We start from the raw sequence: 20792 nt of genomic DNA, 5'->3' as shown, positions 1-20792 counted from the left end.
TTAATTAGTCGATTGAAGCCTGTATTTCTTAAGTCTTCTTTTTTATTATTATCTAGATGAGGTAGATACAATATCGACAACATTGTGAAGAACTGCATGAACGTTTGAAAGTTCAGTCTTGCTTAAAATCAGTCAATTGCATCTATTTAAAAGTAGATAAAGACGTAGAATTTCATGTTTCAGCAGGAAAAGCATAGTTTTATACTGATAGACGATTCGCAGTTTATCATCCGTGCAGAAGATTCGTGATTGTATTACGTGATGTTAATGAGCCATGTCGATACAACTGCAGGCAAATGTCGGGTGGGTTCAGCGTGATGGGGTGTTCCAATCATTGAATTATGTTACTAGTTACAAAACAATAGTTTTAAGAGTCGAACCGAATGGCTGCGGGTCGAACAATTGCATTTGTTTTTGCTCTGGTTGCCTTGAGAGTAGGACGGAAACATGACGTTAAAGAATCATTCTATTTCAGCCTTAATAAAAAAATTGAACGGTATTCGTGGGTCCGTTCTTACTCACGTTGGCCGATAATGATTAACCCCAACTTAGCAATTTTCAGAAGACAAATGTACCAGTTGGACATTTGAATTTGAATTTAAAGGATTGGTTCATTTGTCATACATGTTTATGTTATATGAAAGAGGACAATAAAAGAAACACAATGGTGAAAAAACTGTTCAAATATATTTTTTCGGTTAAAGAGATATTCAAGTGTAAAGTGTTATCAGATTGTGTAGAAACTGCTGATATCTGACTAGCTGTGATGTCACATCCTCACATTCCTGAAAAGTTTTTTTCTCTAAATATTTTGTGAGATTTCATGACCTTCAACCAAAAGATGGTGATCAGGTGATCTCATATTTGTCAAAGGAAGTATTTGAGATTAAACATCTGAAGGATTTTATGATTATATTATTTTCAACTGTGTTAAAAAATGTAAATAATTTTTAAAGAAATATATTCACAAATGTTAAGGACGTGAGGACGTGACGTCACACCCTCACAGTAAGTCTTTCTACACCAGTCGTTTCCAAAGAAATTTTGATATCTTCAAAGTGTCATATATCCTTAACAGAGCATGCTATCATGGTAGTTTCTTCACTGTTCTTTTTGTATTTATGTGCTCTTTCATACAAAATAGACATATCAACAACACCTGAACCATTCCTACGAAGATAACAGGCTGTGACTGTGGCAGTGAGAACGGATCATTCTGGTTGAGGATTCATATATAGCTCAGATATGGATTTGAAATTATTTTATATTTTAGTTTTAAACTTAACCTGATGTTAAAGCTGCATAATAATTGCAGCAGCGGAATTAGATTTTTGATGGTCTGAATTAGTGTTAACATTCACAAATTGGTCAAAATCTTAATTTAAGAACTTTTACAAACTACTCTCGTAGTTTTCGTTCTGTAGTCTTTGGTCTCTCTACTTCCTGACATCGGAGTAGCAAAACTTAACGAGGCAAATTACCTCTGTCTGAGTCTCAAAACTGTTTGATTCGTTTTCTTGATTCCGACTGGTTTTTACGAAATATGATTATCCTATATTCTTTGTTGAATTCTTTTTTTTTTTAATTAATTGTACTTAAATGCAAAGTGGTGCTGTAATTTCACCCATATCCATTTAGTTTGTGTAGCTGTCACATTAACCGAACCCAGCACCACGATCGAAGACCATGCAGTCTACGTCTCAAGGCAAAGGTGGACCTTTGAAAATGGAGTGGAGGGACGGGGCTGTAATGCTATATTTTCATAGGTTGAGAGGGTTTTCATGACAAAAAGGTTACATTAAGGAACGGAGCTCGTAAATTTCTTATTGGAACTGCATAAACTTATCAGTTGCACTTATCATATAAGACAACTGGACGTGCACCGAGAAGTTTGCCACAAGACCAAGAATGTGTGGCCATTTTTAAGATATGGAAGCTTACCAATTGTATTCGGCCATTGAATTAAATGTAAGCGAAAAACAATCGAACGGGTTGTACTATATGAATTGACCGTTATTATTCAATTCAATATGACATTAACATTTCAATAATTGCGTGTAATCTCTTCTTTCATAATTAACAAAAGTACATATATGTTCGATAAAATAAGCTTTTTAAAGTGCTACATCAAAATTTTGTTTCTTACACACTAATCAATGATATTTTGAAAGTAACTTTAAATTAGTTAAATGAATTAAGTAGTATCCAAGCATTTATCATTCTGTGGGAGCCGTAAGTGGTTCTCCAAAGTCGGGATCTTCACTGGCCGAAGTTTCAATTGTCTCTATCTTGTCTGGTTCCGGGGCAGTCGGTCGATCAACAAGTGACATAGGCATGAGATGGTCAATATTCTCGCCGGCCCGCAGTGCCTTTTCCATCTTTATGAAGAGCTCTACGCCATCGATTACACATTGTACTTGCTGAACTTCAGAAGTTCCTAAGCGATCGATATTTGAAATGTCGAATGTTCCGTCGGTCGCCTCAGTATCCACTCCACCCGTACCTCTCTTTTGAAGGCGCATCTCTTTCAGTAGTGCATCAAACTTCTCATGCTTGCACAGTAAGGGTATCTTTAGGTGCACTCCTCCTCGTAATCCTGTCCCGAGATTAGATGGGCACGTCAGGATATAGCCTAGATGTTCATTCCACATAAAGGAATGACCTTTGCTCTTGATGCTGTTTTCAACTTTCTGTAATCCTTCGCAGAAGCGGCTGAAAACACGACGCATATTTCCCCCCTTTTCCATTGAAATGACTCTTGTGTGATCTTCTTCATTCACCCAGACGAGGAAATTCTTCTGTTCGTTGTGCCAAATACCGCGTGCCTGTGGCCAGTCTCTGGCCATGTTTGAAGAAGTCAAAAGGGGAGAAACAGGCTTGTCGAATAGAAAATGATCAGCAATGAGTTTGTCTTGCGTTTCCTCACTCATGCCAGTCAGAGGATAGTAGGTTCCTTTCAGATCACCGTCAAGGGTAGACAGAGCGTCGCAGACGGTCGACTCAACGGCAGCACGTTCCTCCCTGGAACAACTCGGCGGAAGGCGTAGACCACGGATACTCCTCCCTGTGCGAACACGACAAGACAGTACAAATTCTGGATCTAAATTATCACCTCCACGAAGCTTCTCCGGGTTCAGGTCCGTTGGATGCTTTCCGTCACGTGGATAATTGTCATGCCTAGCACTGATGACAGGCTCGAAGAGATCACCAAAGAGGTCGTAACATTCCTCGTCACCTGCCACGAGGCCGACAGTAAAGATGAATGGATGCCCGGGGTTATCCACACCAGTTTGCATACATGTGTCAAGTGTTACCCCAGCTTTCGTTGTCAGTCCGCATAGTTTGTCATATATTTCCTTCGTTAAGCACTGGGACAAGTAATTGTTATGTTGCGTTAAATCGGGGAAGTTGTCCATCTTGGTCTCGGCTGGTTTAAAAATATTACATTCTTTGGGTAGAAGATTATCGATTGATTTTCCCTGCTCAAGTAATTTCTCCATTTGAATCATCAAGTTGACACCGGAAACAACGCACTGTACTTGGTTAAGCTCAGAGGTACCTAGTCGATCAGCGTTGGAAATGTCGAAAGTTCCATCCGTAGATGCAGTATCTACTCCACCAGTGCCTCGTTTTTGAAGTCTCAGGACCTTCAGGAGACGTTCGAAACACTGTTCTTGGCTAAGCAGTGGTACTTTAAGATGAACTCCACCTCGTAATCCAGTACCTAGATTTGAAGGACATGTCAATACATATCCAAGATGCTCATTCCACATGAATTCTTTTCCTTTCTTTTTAATTAGGTCTTCCACTTTCTTGAGGCCATTACAGAATCTTTCAAATACCCGTCGCATGTTACCACCAGTTTCCATTGAAATGACTCTCATGTGATCTTCTTCATTGACCCAAACCAGAAAGTTTTTGTTGGCGTTGTGCCAAATTCCACGAGCATGTGGCCAGTCGCGATGCATCCTGGATGCAGTGAGCAATGGTGAAACTGGTTTATCAAAGAGAAAGTGGTCTTCGATGAGTTTTTCTTGAACTTCTTCGGTCATGCCCTCTAGTGGATAGTACGTTCCGGCAAAGTCTCCAGTTAGTTCCATTAACGCTTCAGTCGTGATGGCTTCGACAGCAGCTCTCTCTTCTTTCGTGCAGTGTGGGGGTAGAGAGTAACCGCGTATACTCCGGCCGGTTCTAACTCTGCACGATAAAACGTACTTGGAGTCGAACGTGTCACCTTTCAACTTCGATGGGTCTAAACAAGTCAGGTGTTTCTGTTCTTTAGAGTAACCTCCATGGCGAGCATCAATGACGGGATCAAATAGCTCTGCAAACACGTCATATGATTCCTCATCACCTGCCACCATACCAACTGTCATGATATGAGGATGTCCTGGGTTCAGCACACCCGTTCGTATACAATCCACCAAGGTGACACCGTTTGGAGTTTTAAGTTTTTGAAGATTGTTCCAGATTTGTGGTGTAAGGCAATGTGCCATGTGGTTATTGTGTTTTGAAAGATCCGGCATACCTTTAGCAACAATCACCGCATCGTCTTTTGGAAGTAAACTGGTAATATCTTTGCCCTTCTCTAAAGCCTTCTCTATCTTTACCAGCAGAGCGACCCCGTTCACGACACCTTGTACTTGCTCGACCTCAGAAGTACCCAGGCGATCAAGATTGGAGATATCAAATGTGCCATCGGTAGAAGCTGTATCTACTCCTCCCGTACCTCGCTTTTGCAGCCGGAGTTTAGCTAAAGTGTCTGCGAATTTGGGGTGCTCACTAAACTTGGGGATCTTGACGTGGACACCAGCGCGGACACCGGTACCGAGATTAGATGGACAGGTTAAGACGTACCCAAGGTGCTCATTCCACATAAAACTGTGTCCTTTTGCTTTCAATGCAGCCTCCACTTTATTGAGACCATCACAGAACCTCCCAAACACTCTCGTCATGTTCCCGCCGAGTTCCATCGAGATAACTCTGCTGTGATCTTCTTCGTTAATCCAAACCAGGAAGTTTTTATCCTTGTTGTGAAAGATTCCACGAGCATCTGGCCAATCGCGTGCCATGCGAGCCGACAAGAGGAGAGGAGAAACTGGTTTATCAAAGAGGAAGTGGTCATCAATCATACGGTCTTGTTCTTCTGACGTCATTCCTGCAAAGAGAAAGAAATGACATATACTTCATGTCAATATCACCAGAAATATCAAGATTTTTGTTTTGTCACTGACTTTAACGTTACCAAACGAGTTTATATGCGCCTAAAAGGAAACAAAAAGTAACACTATTGACCTTGTGATGCCAACATGGGTAGCTTGAGAAGATTCATTAAACTACTTTATCGTTGTTTTGCTTTCATTGCCTTCAAAAGTTGCTTGGCCGGTTTCATCTTACAATATATCCATCTAAATCAACAGTATCGTATCAAATATCAAAAATAACCTTACCTTTGAGAGGATAATATTTGCCTTGCAGAGGTCCATCTAGAGTTGCGAGAGCTTCACATAGTATTTGCTCAACATCCCTCCTCTCTGCTCTGGAACAGTGGGGAGGCAGTCCATATCCTCTGAGACATCTTCCAGTCCGTACTCGGCAAGAAAGCACGTACTTTGGATCCAATTCGTCACCTCCCTTCAGTTCTTTGTGATTCAAATTTGTCTTATGCTTTGCATGAGGTGGGTAACCACTATGACGTGCACTGATTACCGGATCGAACATATCTAAAACATTGAAGATAAAGAAGACAGTAGTATGGTAAAGTTTGGTCCTCGGTAATAAATAAAGGATTATTTACGCTCATGCCAGTTTTAAATTTCTATTAATATGACTGTTTTGAAAATATTCATGTTCAACTTGTGTATAGAAAGAACCAATCTGGACACAAAAAATAATCTGTTAAAAGTACAAAATGCCCACGCTCGAAGGTTGATAAAGATTTCCACTTTGTACGTGTTTTTGGGCACAAATATGATTTCAGTTAAATTTTACAATCCAAACGGGTAAGGGTCAATAATGATAAATTTCAAAACGCTTCATAACAGAGTCATTCAAACCAAATGACATCATATTCGGGGATTTGTTGTTGTATGTGACCCTCAGGGATCTCTTATTGGTATCTGAAATACTCATCCAAACGTCTCAAATAATTACTTCATCTTGCTTATTAATCCATATTTGTTCTTTAAATGTCCACATTTTACTTCGCAATGTTCACGTAAACTGAGTCACTCAAGTAAGCTGCTTTAAATCCTTACAAGTTTAGTATTTTCAGAAGACAATCATTGTGGTAAGTTTGGATGATCCTTCCATTGATCCCATTGTTGATTGCTCAGGTGCGGATACAAGAATGTGGGGTTACACACCCCCCCCCCTCAACCCCTCTTTCAACCTCACACAAAAACTAAGTCATTAGAACAAATTTACGTTTCTGCCAAATTATATTCCTAATTTACGTTTCAGCCAAATTATATTTCTAATTTATAGTACAAATATGCCTCAGAATATTCCATTTGTTATCGGGGGGGGGGGGGGGGTCACCTGTTATATGGGCTGCAACGAACCCAACGTAACATCCATTCTTTATAAAGTCTTGGATCCTCCCCTCTTACCCAGTATTAAATAGACACAGAGTTTTAAATTTCTTCAGATGCTAGGCCAAGCTGCGTAGAGTATTGTATTACGAAAATCATTATAGCATTGTTACCAATCAGGGCGTAAATGAGTTAAACACTGTGCACCGTTAACAAAGTTACTCAACAGTACATTGTTTTGTGTGTGTGTGTGTTTTGACGTAAAATACTGTGGCACGACGTTTGTACAATTTGACAGTGTTTTATGGCTAAAATACAAACGTTGTATAGCATTATGAAATAAGAGGATGCTATGGATGTAAAAGAACCATAATACATTCGCCATTGGTCGTAGAATAACAGTGAGACTACACTTTTAATACCGCTAATTAAGACTAAATTATAACTATGTACCCATTATTGAGCCTTTGTTTTGCCTTATTGAATTGGATTACCAGAGGAGGATGGTAGTACAGGACAGGATACGGTAGGTAGGGTAAGATAGGGTAGGAGACAGGCAATTATTAATTCGACTTACCTGAAAATAGGTCGTAGCATTCTTCGTCACCTGCGACCAAGCCAACCGTCATAATGAAAGGATGCCCGGGATTGTCTACACCCGTTTGCATGCAACCGTCCAAAGTGTATCCACTCTGAGTCTTCAACGAGCAAAGTTTGTTGTAAATAGAGGGCGTGAGACACTTTGCCAAGTAATTATTATGTTGCGTCAGTTCCGGGTAATTCGGATTTGGACTGAAGTGTAAGAAAAAAATAATACAAATCACGTTTATCGATAAGTTAAATCTACAAATATATAGCCTGTAAATATATAGCCGATAAATATATAGCCTATAAATATAAAGCCTATAATTTTTTTTTTCTCTTGAACTTTCCACTTTTGCTCAAACATTCTACGTGTTTTTAGGTATTTTTCCCTGTCTTAATTGAACTGTCGAAGTTGCATTTTGATAAATAGAAATGTTTTATTCGCGAAATATCTACATTTTATCTTAATTAAAGTATCAAAATCTTATTGATGGCTTTTTTAATTGAAATTAATAGTGTATCCGTGTCATTGTTTCATCGAAATTTGGACTTTTCACGTCATAATTTCACGAACTATGAGTGAGGTATAGTTTCCTTCGTCAGCTGTTAGAGAAATTAGACATATACTATACATAGCATATAGGCATGTCGGCACTCATTCAATTATTCATGCACAAACATTGCTGGTAGTTGCGAACCGTTGGCTTAAGAATGTTAAAACCAACTCTAAGGGGCCAGGCAGAGTCTTGAGGGGGGGGGGGGGGTGGGTCGGTTCGATAAGCTACGCCGCTGGGGTATACCATTTCTGTCGTGCAATAGTCTTATTCAAATCACGCGGCCGGAGTAGGAGCGAAGTTAATTTCAGACCGAACACGAACAAGAACTTCACATTTTAAAAGAAGCTTAATTATCTATCAAATGAAATCATCGGCATAACGCTCTAGTTATATGTTTTGTTTGAAAAGGAAATCATACTCTTTGGAAAACGAACATGCTCCGGAAAACGAACATGCTCAGGAAAACGAACATGCTCAGGAAAACGAACTAAGTTTCCTCCTTTTTGTGAGTCCTTGAGTATTGCAAATACCCTGTACAAAGCCAGTTCCCTATATATACTCTTGTTCTGTCCAAAACATTGCCATAAAATAAGGCCTGCTTAAAATTAACTTTTGGAATCAATTAAAAGACGGAAAGGTTTTTAAATTTTCTTTAGTTTGCAACGGGAAATATAACGGAATCAAAATAACGAAAGATTGAGATAAAAATGACGAAATGGTTATATAGATCTTATAACACGTTTCTGCAATATATGATGCAATATTCATGATATATAATTATGAGGTATAGCCTTTATATTTAAACGTATAAGACTTACGCGACATTCTCTTCCACGAGATTAGTCATTTCACTCAGATCAAAGAGATCTTCTGCTCGTTCTGATGTTTCTGCAGGCTTTGATTCAACTGCCGCCTTTTTGGGGTTTGATGTTTGTTTCTCTGTGGTAGCTTTCTCCCCGGGCTTCACGGTATCATTAGCCGATGTTGTTGGGCAAGGAACAGATGAACTCTGTGAGACATTGTCTTGCTTTTTATGATTCTTGATAACAATTGGCTGCCTTTGATAACGATAATGAAATATGAGAGAAAAGAGTAAAAACAAAAATAGTGTAAAACGAGTATGACCTTTGACATAAAAAGTAAAGTTTAAGTTCGATATACTTTTGAAATGCACTATTATCAGTCTATAGGTTACATTTCTATTTCCGCTTCTTTTCTTTTGTTTTTATATTGTTTTTGTTGTTGTTTTTGTTGTTGTTGTTGTTGTTGTTGTTGTTGACAAAAGAACGCTTAAACGTGAAAGCGGCTGACCTACTGAGTTTAACAGATTGTAAGGTCAGATCCTCAGGCACAGCACAACCTCAATAAGTATATATCACGCAGGCTGAACTTGAGACGATACACTACAAATGTGCCAAAGGACAAACTGTGTGAAATGTCATCCAATTTTAAAATAGATTTTCTCAGGGACAAATGTTCTGCAAAATGTCATTCGTTGAATTATTCTACGTAAATGAGTAGACATAGGCTACAACGACACAAATTATGCAATTTAGAGACCGCTAAATTGAGGTAAATTTTTAAGACTTTATGACCGCGATGTAATTGCATTTAAATCTAAATTTCATAGTTTGCCTTTTCTTTCATTTCTTATGTAAATACCGTACATGGTATATGATAGAGAGATAGAGAGTGAGAGAACGAGAAGCAAGCTGACACGGATGATTATCTAATAAAGCCATAGATATTGTAGTATAGCAGATATGTGGCATAGTTCTGGATGTATCTCTCCAGGGATAATAATCTTTGGTAAATTTGCAATAAAAATTCTGAACCGTTAGTCCTAAAGGCACACCCAGTTGGATCTGCAGTGTTTTTTATGAACTGTGACTCAGTCCTGACACAGTTTGCAATGCGGCAGCATGACGCACAGACAGTAATATGAGCAACCTATATACGAATGGCCTATCCTGTGTGGCTGTCAGAGGTTCGAAACAGTTGCCACTTGTCAGTATACGCTTGCTTTGAAACGTGACTTGATAGTAGTAGAGCCGTATAGTTGCGTAAACTGGATTCATTAGCTACTCCCATTCTCCCATCCTTCTCACCCTCCCCCCCCCCCCCTCTTCCCGCCTCCTCGGTTTGTAGCCTAACTAAGGTGTTATGGGGTATCCAAGAACTATATCTTAATGTTTTAGGGCATTCGCGAAGTTTTTTCTTTCTTTCTTTCTCCGGCTTCGAGCGTTTTGACTCGGGACCTTAGTCTTTTACAAGTATAAATCTAATATCTGGTCAAAGCTGATCATACCAACAATAAAATATAGCCTACGTATAGTAAAAGTTATAAAATTAAACCGCGCAGGGGGTTTTAATGCATGCCATTGTCCTGTAATTGAAGAACATTTGTACTCTAAACATCTCGAAGAGTTTCGCGAACCACGGCATGCATCTTCGAAAATAACATGGACACCCGCGGGTGAAAATTTGAAAGGAAAATATTTGAGTTAATTAAACCATGAAAAATGAACTTACGGTTCTGGCTGCTCAGCAGTTGATGCTGAAGAAGAAAAAGAGAGAGGGAGAGGGGAATGAAGATGAGTAGAACATTTCAACAATTAAAGTGTTTCGTCAAGAACACCCAATGTCGGAGTGTCCCCTTAAAGCTACATTATACTGCATGATACACTGCAGGTACCGTGTTAGAAATTCATTGTAAACTACATTTTTGTACGCCTATGTTTACATAGCCTTCAGCGAAAACAACTAGAATTTGGTGTATAGTCAATGGGTGAAGCATCAATTTTGTATTTCTTTACACTTTCATGTTTCAATTGCTTATCGAATGTGGCAGGCTAAATCGAGACCTGTACAAGTATACAAATCTATGCACATATGGCGTATTCTAATCAAAACTCCATATAATCACATTAGTATAATCACATAGTAAAGCTAAATAATACCGCAGAACCAGAGGGACCGTCATCATCGGCTAACCTATAATAGAACACTTGAGCTCAAAGCAGCATCGCGAAATTACAGTAAACCATCATCATATCAAGATTTTCACGGTGATCAACTTTTGATTGTGACGTAAATACAGACTTCTTCGATATATGCACAATGTGCATCCCTAACTTTCGTTGTTATAGATATCGGCATCTGCAATGGTCGCCTGGTGTTTCTATGTTGACCAGTAATTTAGACGTTTATGGACTCGAACAAAATGACGTGAACCCAATACAAAGAACGGATCCGGGAATTTGAAGGGAAAAAAGGAGAGACGTGATCCTGAGGTCGTTGAGGCTGATTCCTGTCCACTCCAGAAAAAAACAAATTCAACTTTATAGAGGTGAAATTGTGCATCCGTGGAACATCCAGGCGATACATGTGGTCTACGATAAATCCTACACGTAACTACTGTTGCCAAATGTCTACCTTCAAGTTTTTGTGAGGTCGCAAAATTTGGTGTGTACACCTATTGGCTAGCCACTGAAAACACCCCCGTGATAAAAACATTAAGCCTGTACGCCTTTTCCTTTTTTTGTCGTAGGACTATGATAGTTTCCCAAGTTTTAACTTAAGTCAACGTACACAGCTAGAAAGAGAACAAATGTGTTTGATGTATTTTACCTTGGGAGGATGCACCACATCCCATTTCGGTCGATGATTTTCTTCGACAATGGCTCCTGAAACAGAAAACGTCCCCTACCTTAAACCTGACGGCAACTCGAATGATGGTTTTCAAAACGATTGTATTTTTTAAAGAAATCGGTTAGCGTACACAACGCACGCACCACGCACACTTCAGTCCATTCGCATTGACATCATTGATATTAGGAGAAAACGCTGTAGTTTACCTATTTTGCGCGCCGTTGGCAGCGCACTTGTGCGTAACCCAAAATATGGCATGGTGCTACAAAACACATCTCTGTTCGTTAGCAACAGCAGCCTTAGAGCGCGGATTCATAATACCGCTAAACATAAAGCCGTTGTGCGGTCGCCATTTCCAAACCGGGAAACACGCAACACACTGTGCGCGTATGTGTGTACAAGCTGTATGACCTAAGCTATATGTTGTTACTTTAACGTTTCTACCCTACAGAAGCCAACACAAGTAGTATAAATGATCCCGAATTTTCATTAATTAAAACAATGACATTTATCATACCTTCACATCACCAAATCCGTGCAAATATTCCTAAGAATTTAATCCGGTATGGAAATGGTGACGTTTAATTTCAAAGATCCACAGAATAAAGTATATTATGCTACAGCCGAACATATTATACAAATAATGAATGGTTATGAGTGCAATAGTGCAAATATTTCATGAGTTGAAAGATGGAATGTTCCATTCAACGAGGCGCAGTAGTAGTAGTAGTAGTATAGTAGTAGTAGTAGTAGTAGTAATAGTAGTAATAGTAGCAGTAGCAGTAGTAGTAGCAGTAGTAGTAGTAAGTTGAGTCTCGTCTATCCGACATGCTCAGTGATAAACCTCCGCCACGTATCACGATCTTGTGCAAGGTTTATTGCTTCCTCGAAATTGTTAATGTTAACGTCCTTAAATTGCGACTTTATTTTTCCAAGCAATGTAGTCACGGGCCTTCCTACTGGTTTAGCAGTATGTCTCAATGCTTCTCTTAAGCAACCTTAGCTGGAGCGTCCTCCTGGAGTCTTGCTACATGACCGAAATATCTTAATCTTCTATGTGCGACTATGGATGACCAAGGTGTTTAGTTGGTTTCATTGTAGAGCTCATCGTTTGATAACCAATTGTTATTGGTCCATCTAATGTTGAAAATATTACGAAGTAGTCTCCTTTGAAAAGTGTCAATTTTGCGATCAAGATCCTTGATTGTGCCCCACAGTTCGAAATTGTACAAAAAAATACTCTTTAATGAAGCCTCGAAAATCCTAAGCTTAATGTTTCGGCTTTTTTTTTTCTTTGCTTTTGACAATACTTGACAGTGTGTTGAAAGCACCGTTGGTTATACCAATTCTTCGGTTAATATCTTCTTCGGTCCCCAGCAAGCTTCCAATATATTTACACTTCTTCCAACATTCATTTCCTTTTCTTGTGATTGAAAATTTCTCAGTTTTTGTGCAATTGATTTTCAGATTCCTTCCTGTCAGTTTCTCAGAAACACGTTTTTCGATATCTTGCAGTATATGCTGACCAGTTGATGCCCAAGAGATATCATCAGCGTCTTGTTGGTCTGCTGTGAAAAAAAGAGTTGGTGGTTGTGCTGTAATCATGATCACCTAACTGAGATGGCAGGATAACTGCGTCGATATCATTATCATCTGATTTCAAAGAGTTGGCTAGATAAGTTATAAACAATAGTGCGCTTGCACTGTCTCCTTGTGGTGAACCAATGTTAGTGTTAAAAGGAAGTCCGAGTTTGCCCTCTAGTTTGACGGTGTAGGAGACGTTATCGATTAGCAGTGATATCAGGTGAAGTTCGTCGTTCACAAGAACCTTTTCTAGGTCATTAAGCAAGGATCCTCTTTGAATTGTGTCGAACCATGGAGCTATCTGTTTATAGCTCCATGGTCGAACGCCTTGCTCATATCTAGCATCAATAGATTTATAGTGTAACCTACGGATGTTATAGCTTTTTCTGCTAGCACTTTAAAAGCGAAGACGAGTTCAGCTGTGCAACGTCCTGAAGAGTAGGCACCCAGCAAACACAAACACGTTTTTAAAACGTAATTAAAACGTTTCGTCTTTTGCTTTGATAACGTTATTTGTGGTGTAATAAATATGTCACGGAAACGTTTTCAGGCTATTATTTCAAAACATTTTTTCGTTAAAACATCAATATAACATTAATATCTCATAAAAACGTTATGCCGACGTTTTTATAACACCACATTTAACGTTATAAAAACATATTTTAGAGGCTCTTTTAAAAATGTTATGATAACGTTTTGTGTTTGCTGGGCAGTCTGGGTAATGGGGAGGATATGCTCATCAATTAACGGACGAATCCTCCTGGTCACACAAATCGCATGAATTTTCCTTAGTGTTGATAATAAAATGACTGTTCTTAAGTTTTCTGGTGGACCTTTAGTCTTTCCCGGTTTTTGGATAGGAGTTAGGATTCCTTGTTTAATTTCAATTGGGATATCTCCTGATTCGGCTATACTATTTGAGATATTTGCTATGTGTTTGTGGGTACATGAGGCATATTTGAGATGTTCGGCTGTGACCTTGTCACAACCTGGGGTTCTATTATTTTTTAAGGATGAGACTGCTTGTTTAATTTCATCTTCATCAAAGAGCGTGTTTAGTTTTTCTGGAAACACGTTTGGTTTAGGATCTGGGATATTGCAGCTAAAAGGATACGTCATAGCTGGATTTGAATTAAGAGGATCAATGCCATGAACGTTTTACTTGCTCTGGCAAACGTTTTGTCACCAAGCGTGCTTGATGCACAATTGCGCGCTGCTTTTGACTGTCTGTATACGCGAAATCCCTCCCATCATCTACCAATATACATCGATGTGCCATATCATCGTCATAATGTATGCAATCGTGAAAGACATTATAACACAAGATATAACGATTCTGTAACAATCATTTATATATATATATATATATATATATATATATATATATATATATATATATATATATATATATATATATATATATATATATATATATATATATATATATATATATAAATGAAAACGTAATGAGAAGGAAAATCCAGAACAGTGAAAAAACTTCCAGCCTCCACCGGGATTCGAACCCGGGCCTCCCGCTTTGTACGCGGACACCCTGACCAACTAGGCCATGGACGCTCATTGTATGTCCAGAGGTTCGAAACCGGTAAGGAAGGTCGTAGTTTCACTGTAGGCGTTCGACACCTGTATCGACATATATATATATATATATATATATATATATATATATATATATATATATATATATATACCAATTATATGGTCTAGAAAAACCACATTTTATCCTATGTGTGTGTAAATGTAACCTCTGGTATTTTTTCCATAAGAAATGGACCCCCCCCCCCCGAAAAAAAAGCATTTTCGGGGGGTGCGTTCAGGATTTGGGCTTTCAACCCAAGATATTCTTATTCCTTATGAAATTATGATCTAGAAAAACCACATTTTATCCTATTTGTGTGTAAATGTAACCTCTGGTATTTTTACCTTAAAAATGGACCCGCCCCCCCCCCCAAGAAAGAACCCCCCTTTTCGGGGGTGCGTTCAGGATTTGGGCTTTTTACCCAAGATATTCTTATTCCTTATGAAATTCTGGTCAAGAAAACCCACATAAGGTAAATCCTCCTTCAAGGCGATACCTAGCTCATTCATAGCCTGGTCTAACAATTAGAAATCAGATTTTATATACGGTTCTGATTTCGACGTACTGGCCACGAAGTGTTGGCGCTCTTAACGTTTTCCCAATGTGAGAGAAACACCGCCACAGACGTTTGTAAACTGAAACATGCTGATACTATCCATGCCATGACAGAAATTCTTATCAAAAGATTATATACATGTAAACAATTATGGATGAGTTCATGGCACAAGCCCTGCCTGTGGCCTTTGAGAAGTATAATAGTGATGACTCTAACAACCCAGCGACAACAGCTGAAGAGTACCTCAGTCGTGTTCGGTATGTAGTCACACCTTCCGCGTACCTGTTTTGCGAAACCGTGATCCAAGTTTTAAGATCGTTACCAAATCTTAAAGGGTGTGAAGACTCGCGCACAAAGAAACGTCTCATGCCGGTAATCTGACCGAGTTTCGAATGAGGTGTAACAGAAGTGTTAGACACCACCATCGATCCCAGAAAATACACACACAGCTTGCTACCGTCGGTAATTAGACACTAGTGTACAGTCAATACATACAGCTACGGTCAATACCACCACACAGTGTACATAGCAGCGTGGACATCTCAGGTCTAGCCTAGATCAAACAAAATAACAAAGTATCATGTTTCATTACTGTCTGCATTTTGTAGCGACAAGAAGAAAATTTGTAAGCAACGGAAAGTTAACTTTTTCAGAGCGCGGCACGCGGTTTGGGGCGAGTCTTTAATGCCTTTGAATGTGGTGTCTACAGGCCTAGGGATTTAATTCTAAGCTTTTCACTCTTTTATTTGAATTTTAATGACGGTCCTTACAGATAAAATGAGAAAGCTTCCAAATGTATTTTGGACTTCCTCTTGCCTAAGTTAGGCCCATGGATGTCCCTTTGTTTACTTAACGTTGGGCCAAATCATTACCGCAAAGTAGGCCTAGTTTAAGCTTTAATTACGCCGGTATGATTATCACAGTGTTAGTCCAACATAAAGACTTATACATAGTCAACAGTAAGACCAAGGAGTGCGAGGGGGGCAAGAAGACAATGATAATTAAAGGAAACCATAAGAGTCTTTTAGAAAGTATTTATTATGCAGACATCGTAGTTAGTACACATGTTCAGGATACTTACATTTTTCCAATATTCAAATAATTTTAGAAATGAAGCCAAGTTATGCCCTGATGTTGTGGTGGCTGATATTCAAGATGATCAAGGAGAACGTCAAGTAGAATTACAGCAAACTGAAGATCAGGTACTTATTTAATACTAGCCTATATGAACATACTTTTCCAATTTGTGTTATATTTAAGAAACTTTCTAAAATAGATAATCACTGTCACAAAGTTATAAGGTACACCATGAGAGTAAGATTTAACACTCCTAAAGTTTGAGAGGTGAGAAATCCACATGCAGTTCACTTTCACCATACTTTTAGCACTTTGTTTTATAAATTTGTAAGTTGTTTAAAACAACTTCAGCCCAATGCAGTGTCTTTTATCTCTTGGGGGTCAATTTTCTACCTGATGTATTTATTCCATTGCCACTCAACTTTCTCAATTTTTTGTTAGCCTCTGCAAGTTTCTTGTTCACTTGAAACTCTTGATTTTTGCTATTTAGGTGGAACCCACCCTTCCGTGGGGTATGCCCACTCGAAAATGGCAGTTGGAACAAAGTGAAGAGTATGATAGAGTGAGGCTCATGCTGAACGCAATGCAGGAACAGAAGGCCAAAGAACTTGAAGGGAAATCTCCTGTACTGGTATGTTGTTAATACATAACAACTAATATTTACCATACTATTAGTTTTACAATTTAAACCAAAATCTTTAAAAGTAATTGTGTACCATGTGTGTATAATATCTTCCAGTACTTATTTTCAGAATTACTATGTGAGAAAAATAATGTATTGCTAATTTTGCCTCTGCTTTTCCCAAAACTTAGAGAATATTTGTGGGCACATTTCATCTTGACTGGCTTGTATGTCTCCCTCTTGCATAAATTACATATCAACATATCAGTGCTCTTTGTAGTGTAAGCTTGCGGTTAATTGGCATCAGTACTTCCATATCATGATCAATACAATTGCTCGATTGACTATCTTGCAGCCGAGAATGAAAGATGAGTTAGGCTGGTGTGGCTTCTGTTTGGGAGCTGATTTCCAGGGCAAATATCTCAAGGCTATCGCAGCTGCAGGAGAGGACCCTCCTGAAATAATGATGGATGATGGTGAGGCCAAGTCATGCCTTCCAGAAGATGGCTCACCGAGACCACCGTTGATCACCATTTTACTAAATATGGATCAGGTATGTTACAGTGACTGTGATGGAGAATCTTCAGTCTTGTGCTTAGTGCAGAATCGTTGGTGGTACTTCATATGTACAGGAACATTATTGACTGTCATTCTGTTAGGCATTTCATGTGGTGTTAACATATGGCAATGCAAGCTGCACATTTCTGCAGTTAATTGACATTAGAAAACTAATGTTTTGTGTGCAAACACAGTAATACATTTTGCATTCGTATACAGTTACTTTGGTCACTTTGCATAGTATGATTATCATATGATAACAGATTAATTATCAGCCAAAGATAAATACAACGGTTTGTAAGAAATTTTCAAAACGTTACGGTTATGAAGAGAAACGATTGCATCGGTTTCAAACTAGTGACCTTTATCCTCCCCTCAACAAAACTGAGCAGTGGCAAGCTAAGTTGGTAGCGCTCCCTCAGTAATCATACCTTTGCTGACGGTGAAAGTAAAATGCCATAATGAGAGCTTGTTACATGCCGCACATTAGCAGAAGATCTCTATATTATCATTCCATGCACTATTTTTAAAATAGTTGATATTCAATATATTTATGTAAGTATAGGAAAAAAAAAATTTAAAAAATAATAATTTGTTGACAGCCAGTTTAATGGGATTATCTTCTTTTTTCTTATACTTGATCACCTTTGCAAAATTCCTTGCAATCACCATGGCCTACTCTACCATTCCTGTTTTACCAGAGTCTTAATTTCCTAATTTGTGAATTGAAATTGTTTTTTTCTTACAATGGGCTTTTTTTGTTGACCTATTCTGGTATTCTTCTTTCTTTGCAGCCAATGATTCAGCAAGTTTTGGATTATCATATTCACTGGTTACCACTGATGGGGTTTACAATCGCTCAAGGCTGTTGGATTTATGCCCTCATGGCCTGCCTTGCTAAACCGCTGATTCCTGACTGCGCAGCATCTTTAAGGGCTATGGCAAGAACCTGTCGAAATATTCGACTCACAGTGGTAAGAACATTTAAAAAAAAGGGGGGTAACATAATTGAAAAATTATGCTCAAATCATTCAATAGTGTTGTGCTGCAGACCAGAGGTATTAATATGGGTGTTTGTATGGAGGGGAATGTTAAGTGAGTTTTGGCAGTGCATTTTGTATGATAGTGTACCCATGGGTGTTTGGGAGGAGAATGTTAATGGTCCATGGACACCTATGAACAACATTGTCCTAATCACTGTAATAGGCATGAATATTTATGAATAAACATTAGCTAACTTTGCGCATTGATGATGTATAGGGAGTAACTGCTTAATTTTCTGTTATGTTATCCCTTTGTTTTCACAACCTTCGTTTCAATGTCACTGAAGACAGGTTTGTGGCCTTAGGCAAGGTTTTGAAATATTTTATGATTTTTCTTTGAAAAGAGGAACATCACATTATTGAAATGATACTTGTAGGCTTGTGATTAGGGGTTAACTTATTAATGGCTAAACTGAGAAATGTTGATAAGCGCAACACTCTACATCATAGCTTGCACTTATTTAATGAGTTTCCCAGATTGATCAAAACTTCAAATGTGTATGTCTTGGAAACAAAAAGATTTTTTTCCTACAAATATCAACAGATTAAATTTTGAATGAGATCATCAGACACAACAACTGTATTAAACAAGAGGCAAACTGGCTAGGTGTCCGTACTGCTTTAAATGAGTTTTTACATTTCATTTGGTACAGCCAATGATTGAAATAACACATCGATTAGAGCAGGTGAAGAGTATTAGAGAGTACTTGAAATCCTGTTTTGTCGTTATAAATATGAACACGGTAATGAAGGCAGTGCAGGCAGTCAATTGATTATGATATATTCAGCAATACTCTTCTTCCCTGCAAGAAACTTCAAAGAAGTCTTGAATCTCATTTTTCTTTCTTCCCTTCCCTTCCCTTCCCTTCCCTTCCCTTCCCTTCCCTTCCCTTCCCTTCCCTTCCCTTCCCTTCCCTTCCCTTCCCTTCCCTTCCCTTCCCTTCCCTTCCCTTCCCTTCCCTTCCCTTCCCTTCCCTTCCCTTCCCTTCCCTTCCCTTCCCTTCCCTTCCCTTCCCTTCCCTTCCCTTCCCTTCCCTTCCCTTCCCTTCCCTTCCCTTCCCTTCCCTTCCCTTCCCTTCCCTTCCCTTCCCTTCCCTTCCCTTCCCTTCCCTTCCCTTCCCTTCCCTTCCCTTCCCTTCCCTTCCCTTCCCTTCCCTTCCCTTCCCTTCCCTTCCCTTCCCTTCCCTTCCTTTTTTTTAATTTTTATTATGATTATTATTTTTTTGTTCTTTATGATAGAAGGGAAATGAAATCCACCATTTTATTTCTCTTTTTTTATGTTTTGGTATGGTTTCTATCTTTTGCATACAGGAAAATGAAAATGATGAGAGATTATCCTCTCTAAACCTTCTGATCGCTCTGGTAGCAAACTACTTTGATCAGGGAGATCTGATGGATAAAGGCTGACATATTCATTGGGTGATGATGCAAGAGAGCTGTATTTCTGGGAAAAAAATAACAGAAGCAAGAAGATAAACGACACACCAAACAATATGAAATGGATGAATACTTACAAGAAAAGTTGTGCTTGCTTTTTGTTGGTACAAGACGTTTTGGCTATTAGTCTTTTGACTTCCAATGGCTCAAATTTAGTATATCTGCCCACCCTTGAGGAGTGGTGTTAAAGGAGCAAGTTGCGTTTAAGTCAGACGCCTGCACACCATTAATTGTGTTCTTTACGCCACTCATACTTTGTGTGAAAAACGTCTCGAACCTTAAAATACTTAGCAAAAAGGATGAACACAAAATAATGTTATTGATTTTAATTAATGTTATTTGTTGGCTCATCATTATCTCTATACTGGCTCATCTCTATATTGTCTCATCAATATCCCTATGTTGTACTTCAACCCACATCAGAAATGTGAGGAAGTGTGTGTGTAAGTGAGTGAGTGAGTGAGTGCATTTGTTTGTTTGTTTTTCTATCTGACCGAGGACTTGAACAAAAGAATTCCAAGTCCTCGGTTGTGATTTCTAAAGAATCACCACGTCCTCGGAAGAATTCTATTGTATGGGGTATTGTTAAGGTTAGGGTACGTGGATTTGAACAATGGAAAATACAATGGGGTCCTCGGTTGGAATGTAATACAAACATGCGTGTGTGTGTGACCGAGCAAGAAAGAGTGCTGGAATTCCTCCTTAACCCTAAGTCTGATCAAGTTCATACTTGGTGGGTAAGTTGCTTGATCATGTGAACTCTTGCCAGCAGGATTGATGACTTCAAACATCAATGCTCAAGAAACCTTATTATTGGGTTTTAGCCATTTCCCGCTTGTCAGCATGTTGGAAAAAGGCATTAAACCTCACGATATGTAGAGACTGATGAGATAAATTCTAAAATAGAACAGGTTTAGGGTATGGTCAAAGGTCACATTTGCCTAAATTGTGTGAAAAAGTGGGTCACAAACTATGCCCACAAAGTAAGTTTT

The 20792-nt window shown here is 38.8% G+C and overlaps 2 protein-coding genes and 1 non-coding gene across 3 annotated transcripts; 1 reads left to right on the top strand and 2 right to left on the bottom strand.

The window, feature by feature from the left end:
* Positions 1-1998: 1998 nt before the first annotated feature.
* LOC139961694 (creatine kinase, flagellar-like) lies at positions 1999-11446 on the bottom strand. Its single transcript, XM_071961097.1, has 6 exons — positions 11306-11446; positions 10208-10232; positions 8494-8733; positions 7111-7325; positions 5451-5723; positions 1999-5158 (listed from the first exon to the last, which is right to left on the bottom strand). The coding sequence occupies exons 1-6, from the start codon at positions 11328-11330 to the stop codon at positions 2217-2219; spliced, it is 3720 nt and encodes a 1239-aa protein (XP_071817198.1). The 5' UTR covers positions 11331-11446; the 3' UTR covers positions 1999-2216.
* A 2966-nt stretch (positions 11447-14412) lies between these two features.
* On the bottom strand, positions 14413-14485 carry Trnac-aca (transfer RNA cysteine (anticodon ACA)). The gene has a single exon. It is a non-coding gene; the product is annotated as a tRNA-Cys (tRNA).
* Positions 14486-15101: 616 nt separating this feature from the next.
* Positions 15102-20133, top strand: LOC139961790 (gem-associated protein 2-like). Its single transcript, XM_071961290.1, has 6 exons — positions 15102-15320; positions 16172-16265; positions 16631-16771; positions 17118-17315; positions 18115-18294; positions 19675-20133. Exons 1-6 carry the CDS (start codon positions 15214-15216, stop codon positions 19768-19770), a joined length of 816 nt encoding a protein of 271 aa, XP_071817391.1. The 5' UTR covers positions 15102-15213; the 3' UTR covers positions 19771-20133.
* The last annotated feature ends 659 nt before the right edge of the window (positions 20134-20792 follow it).

This window comes from Apostichopus japonicus, chromosome 20 (genome assembly GCF_037975245.1).
Source record: "Apostichopus japonicus isolate 1M-3 chromosome 20, ASM3797524v1, whole genome shotgun sequence".
NCBI classification, from domain to species: Eukaryota; Metazoa; Echinodermata; class Holothuroidea; order Aspidochirotida; family Stichopodidae; genus Apostichopus; species Apostichopus japonicus.
Note: the sequence above shows the minus strand (reverse complement) of the source record. Positions and strands in the feature narration are given on the sequence as shown.

Coding starts and splice junctions, on each gene's coding strand:
- LOC139961694 (XM_071961097.1), bottom strand. CDS start 11,330: ATGGGATGTGGTGCATCCTCCCAAG. Junction 10,233..11,305: donor ATGTGGTGCATCCTCCCAAG/GTAAAATACATC, acceptor TTTCTTCTTCAG/CATCAACTGCTGAGCAGCCA. Junction 8,734..10,207: donor ACTGCTGAGCAGCCAGAACC/GTAAGTTCATTT, acceptor TCGTTATCAAAG/GCAGCCAATTGTTATCAAGA.
- LOC139961790 (XM_071961290.1), top strand. CDS start 15,214: ATGGATGAGTTCATGGCACAAGCCCTGCCTGTGGCCTTTGAGAAGTAT. Junction 15,321..16,171: donor GAGTACCTCAGTCGTGTTCG/GTATGTAGTCAC, acceptor AAATAATTTTAG/AAATGAAGCCAAGTTATGCC. Junction 17,316..18,114: donor TTTTACTAAATATGGATCAG/GTATGTTACAGT, acceptor CTTTCTTTGCAG/CCAATGATTCAGCAAGTTTT.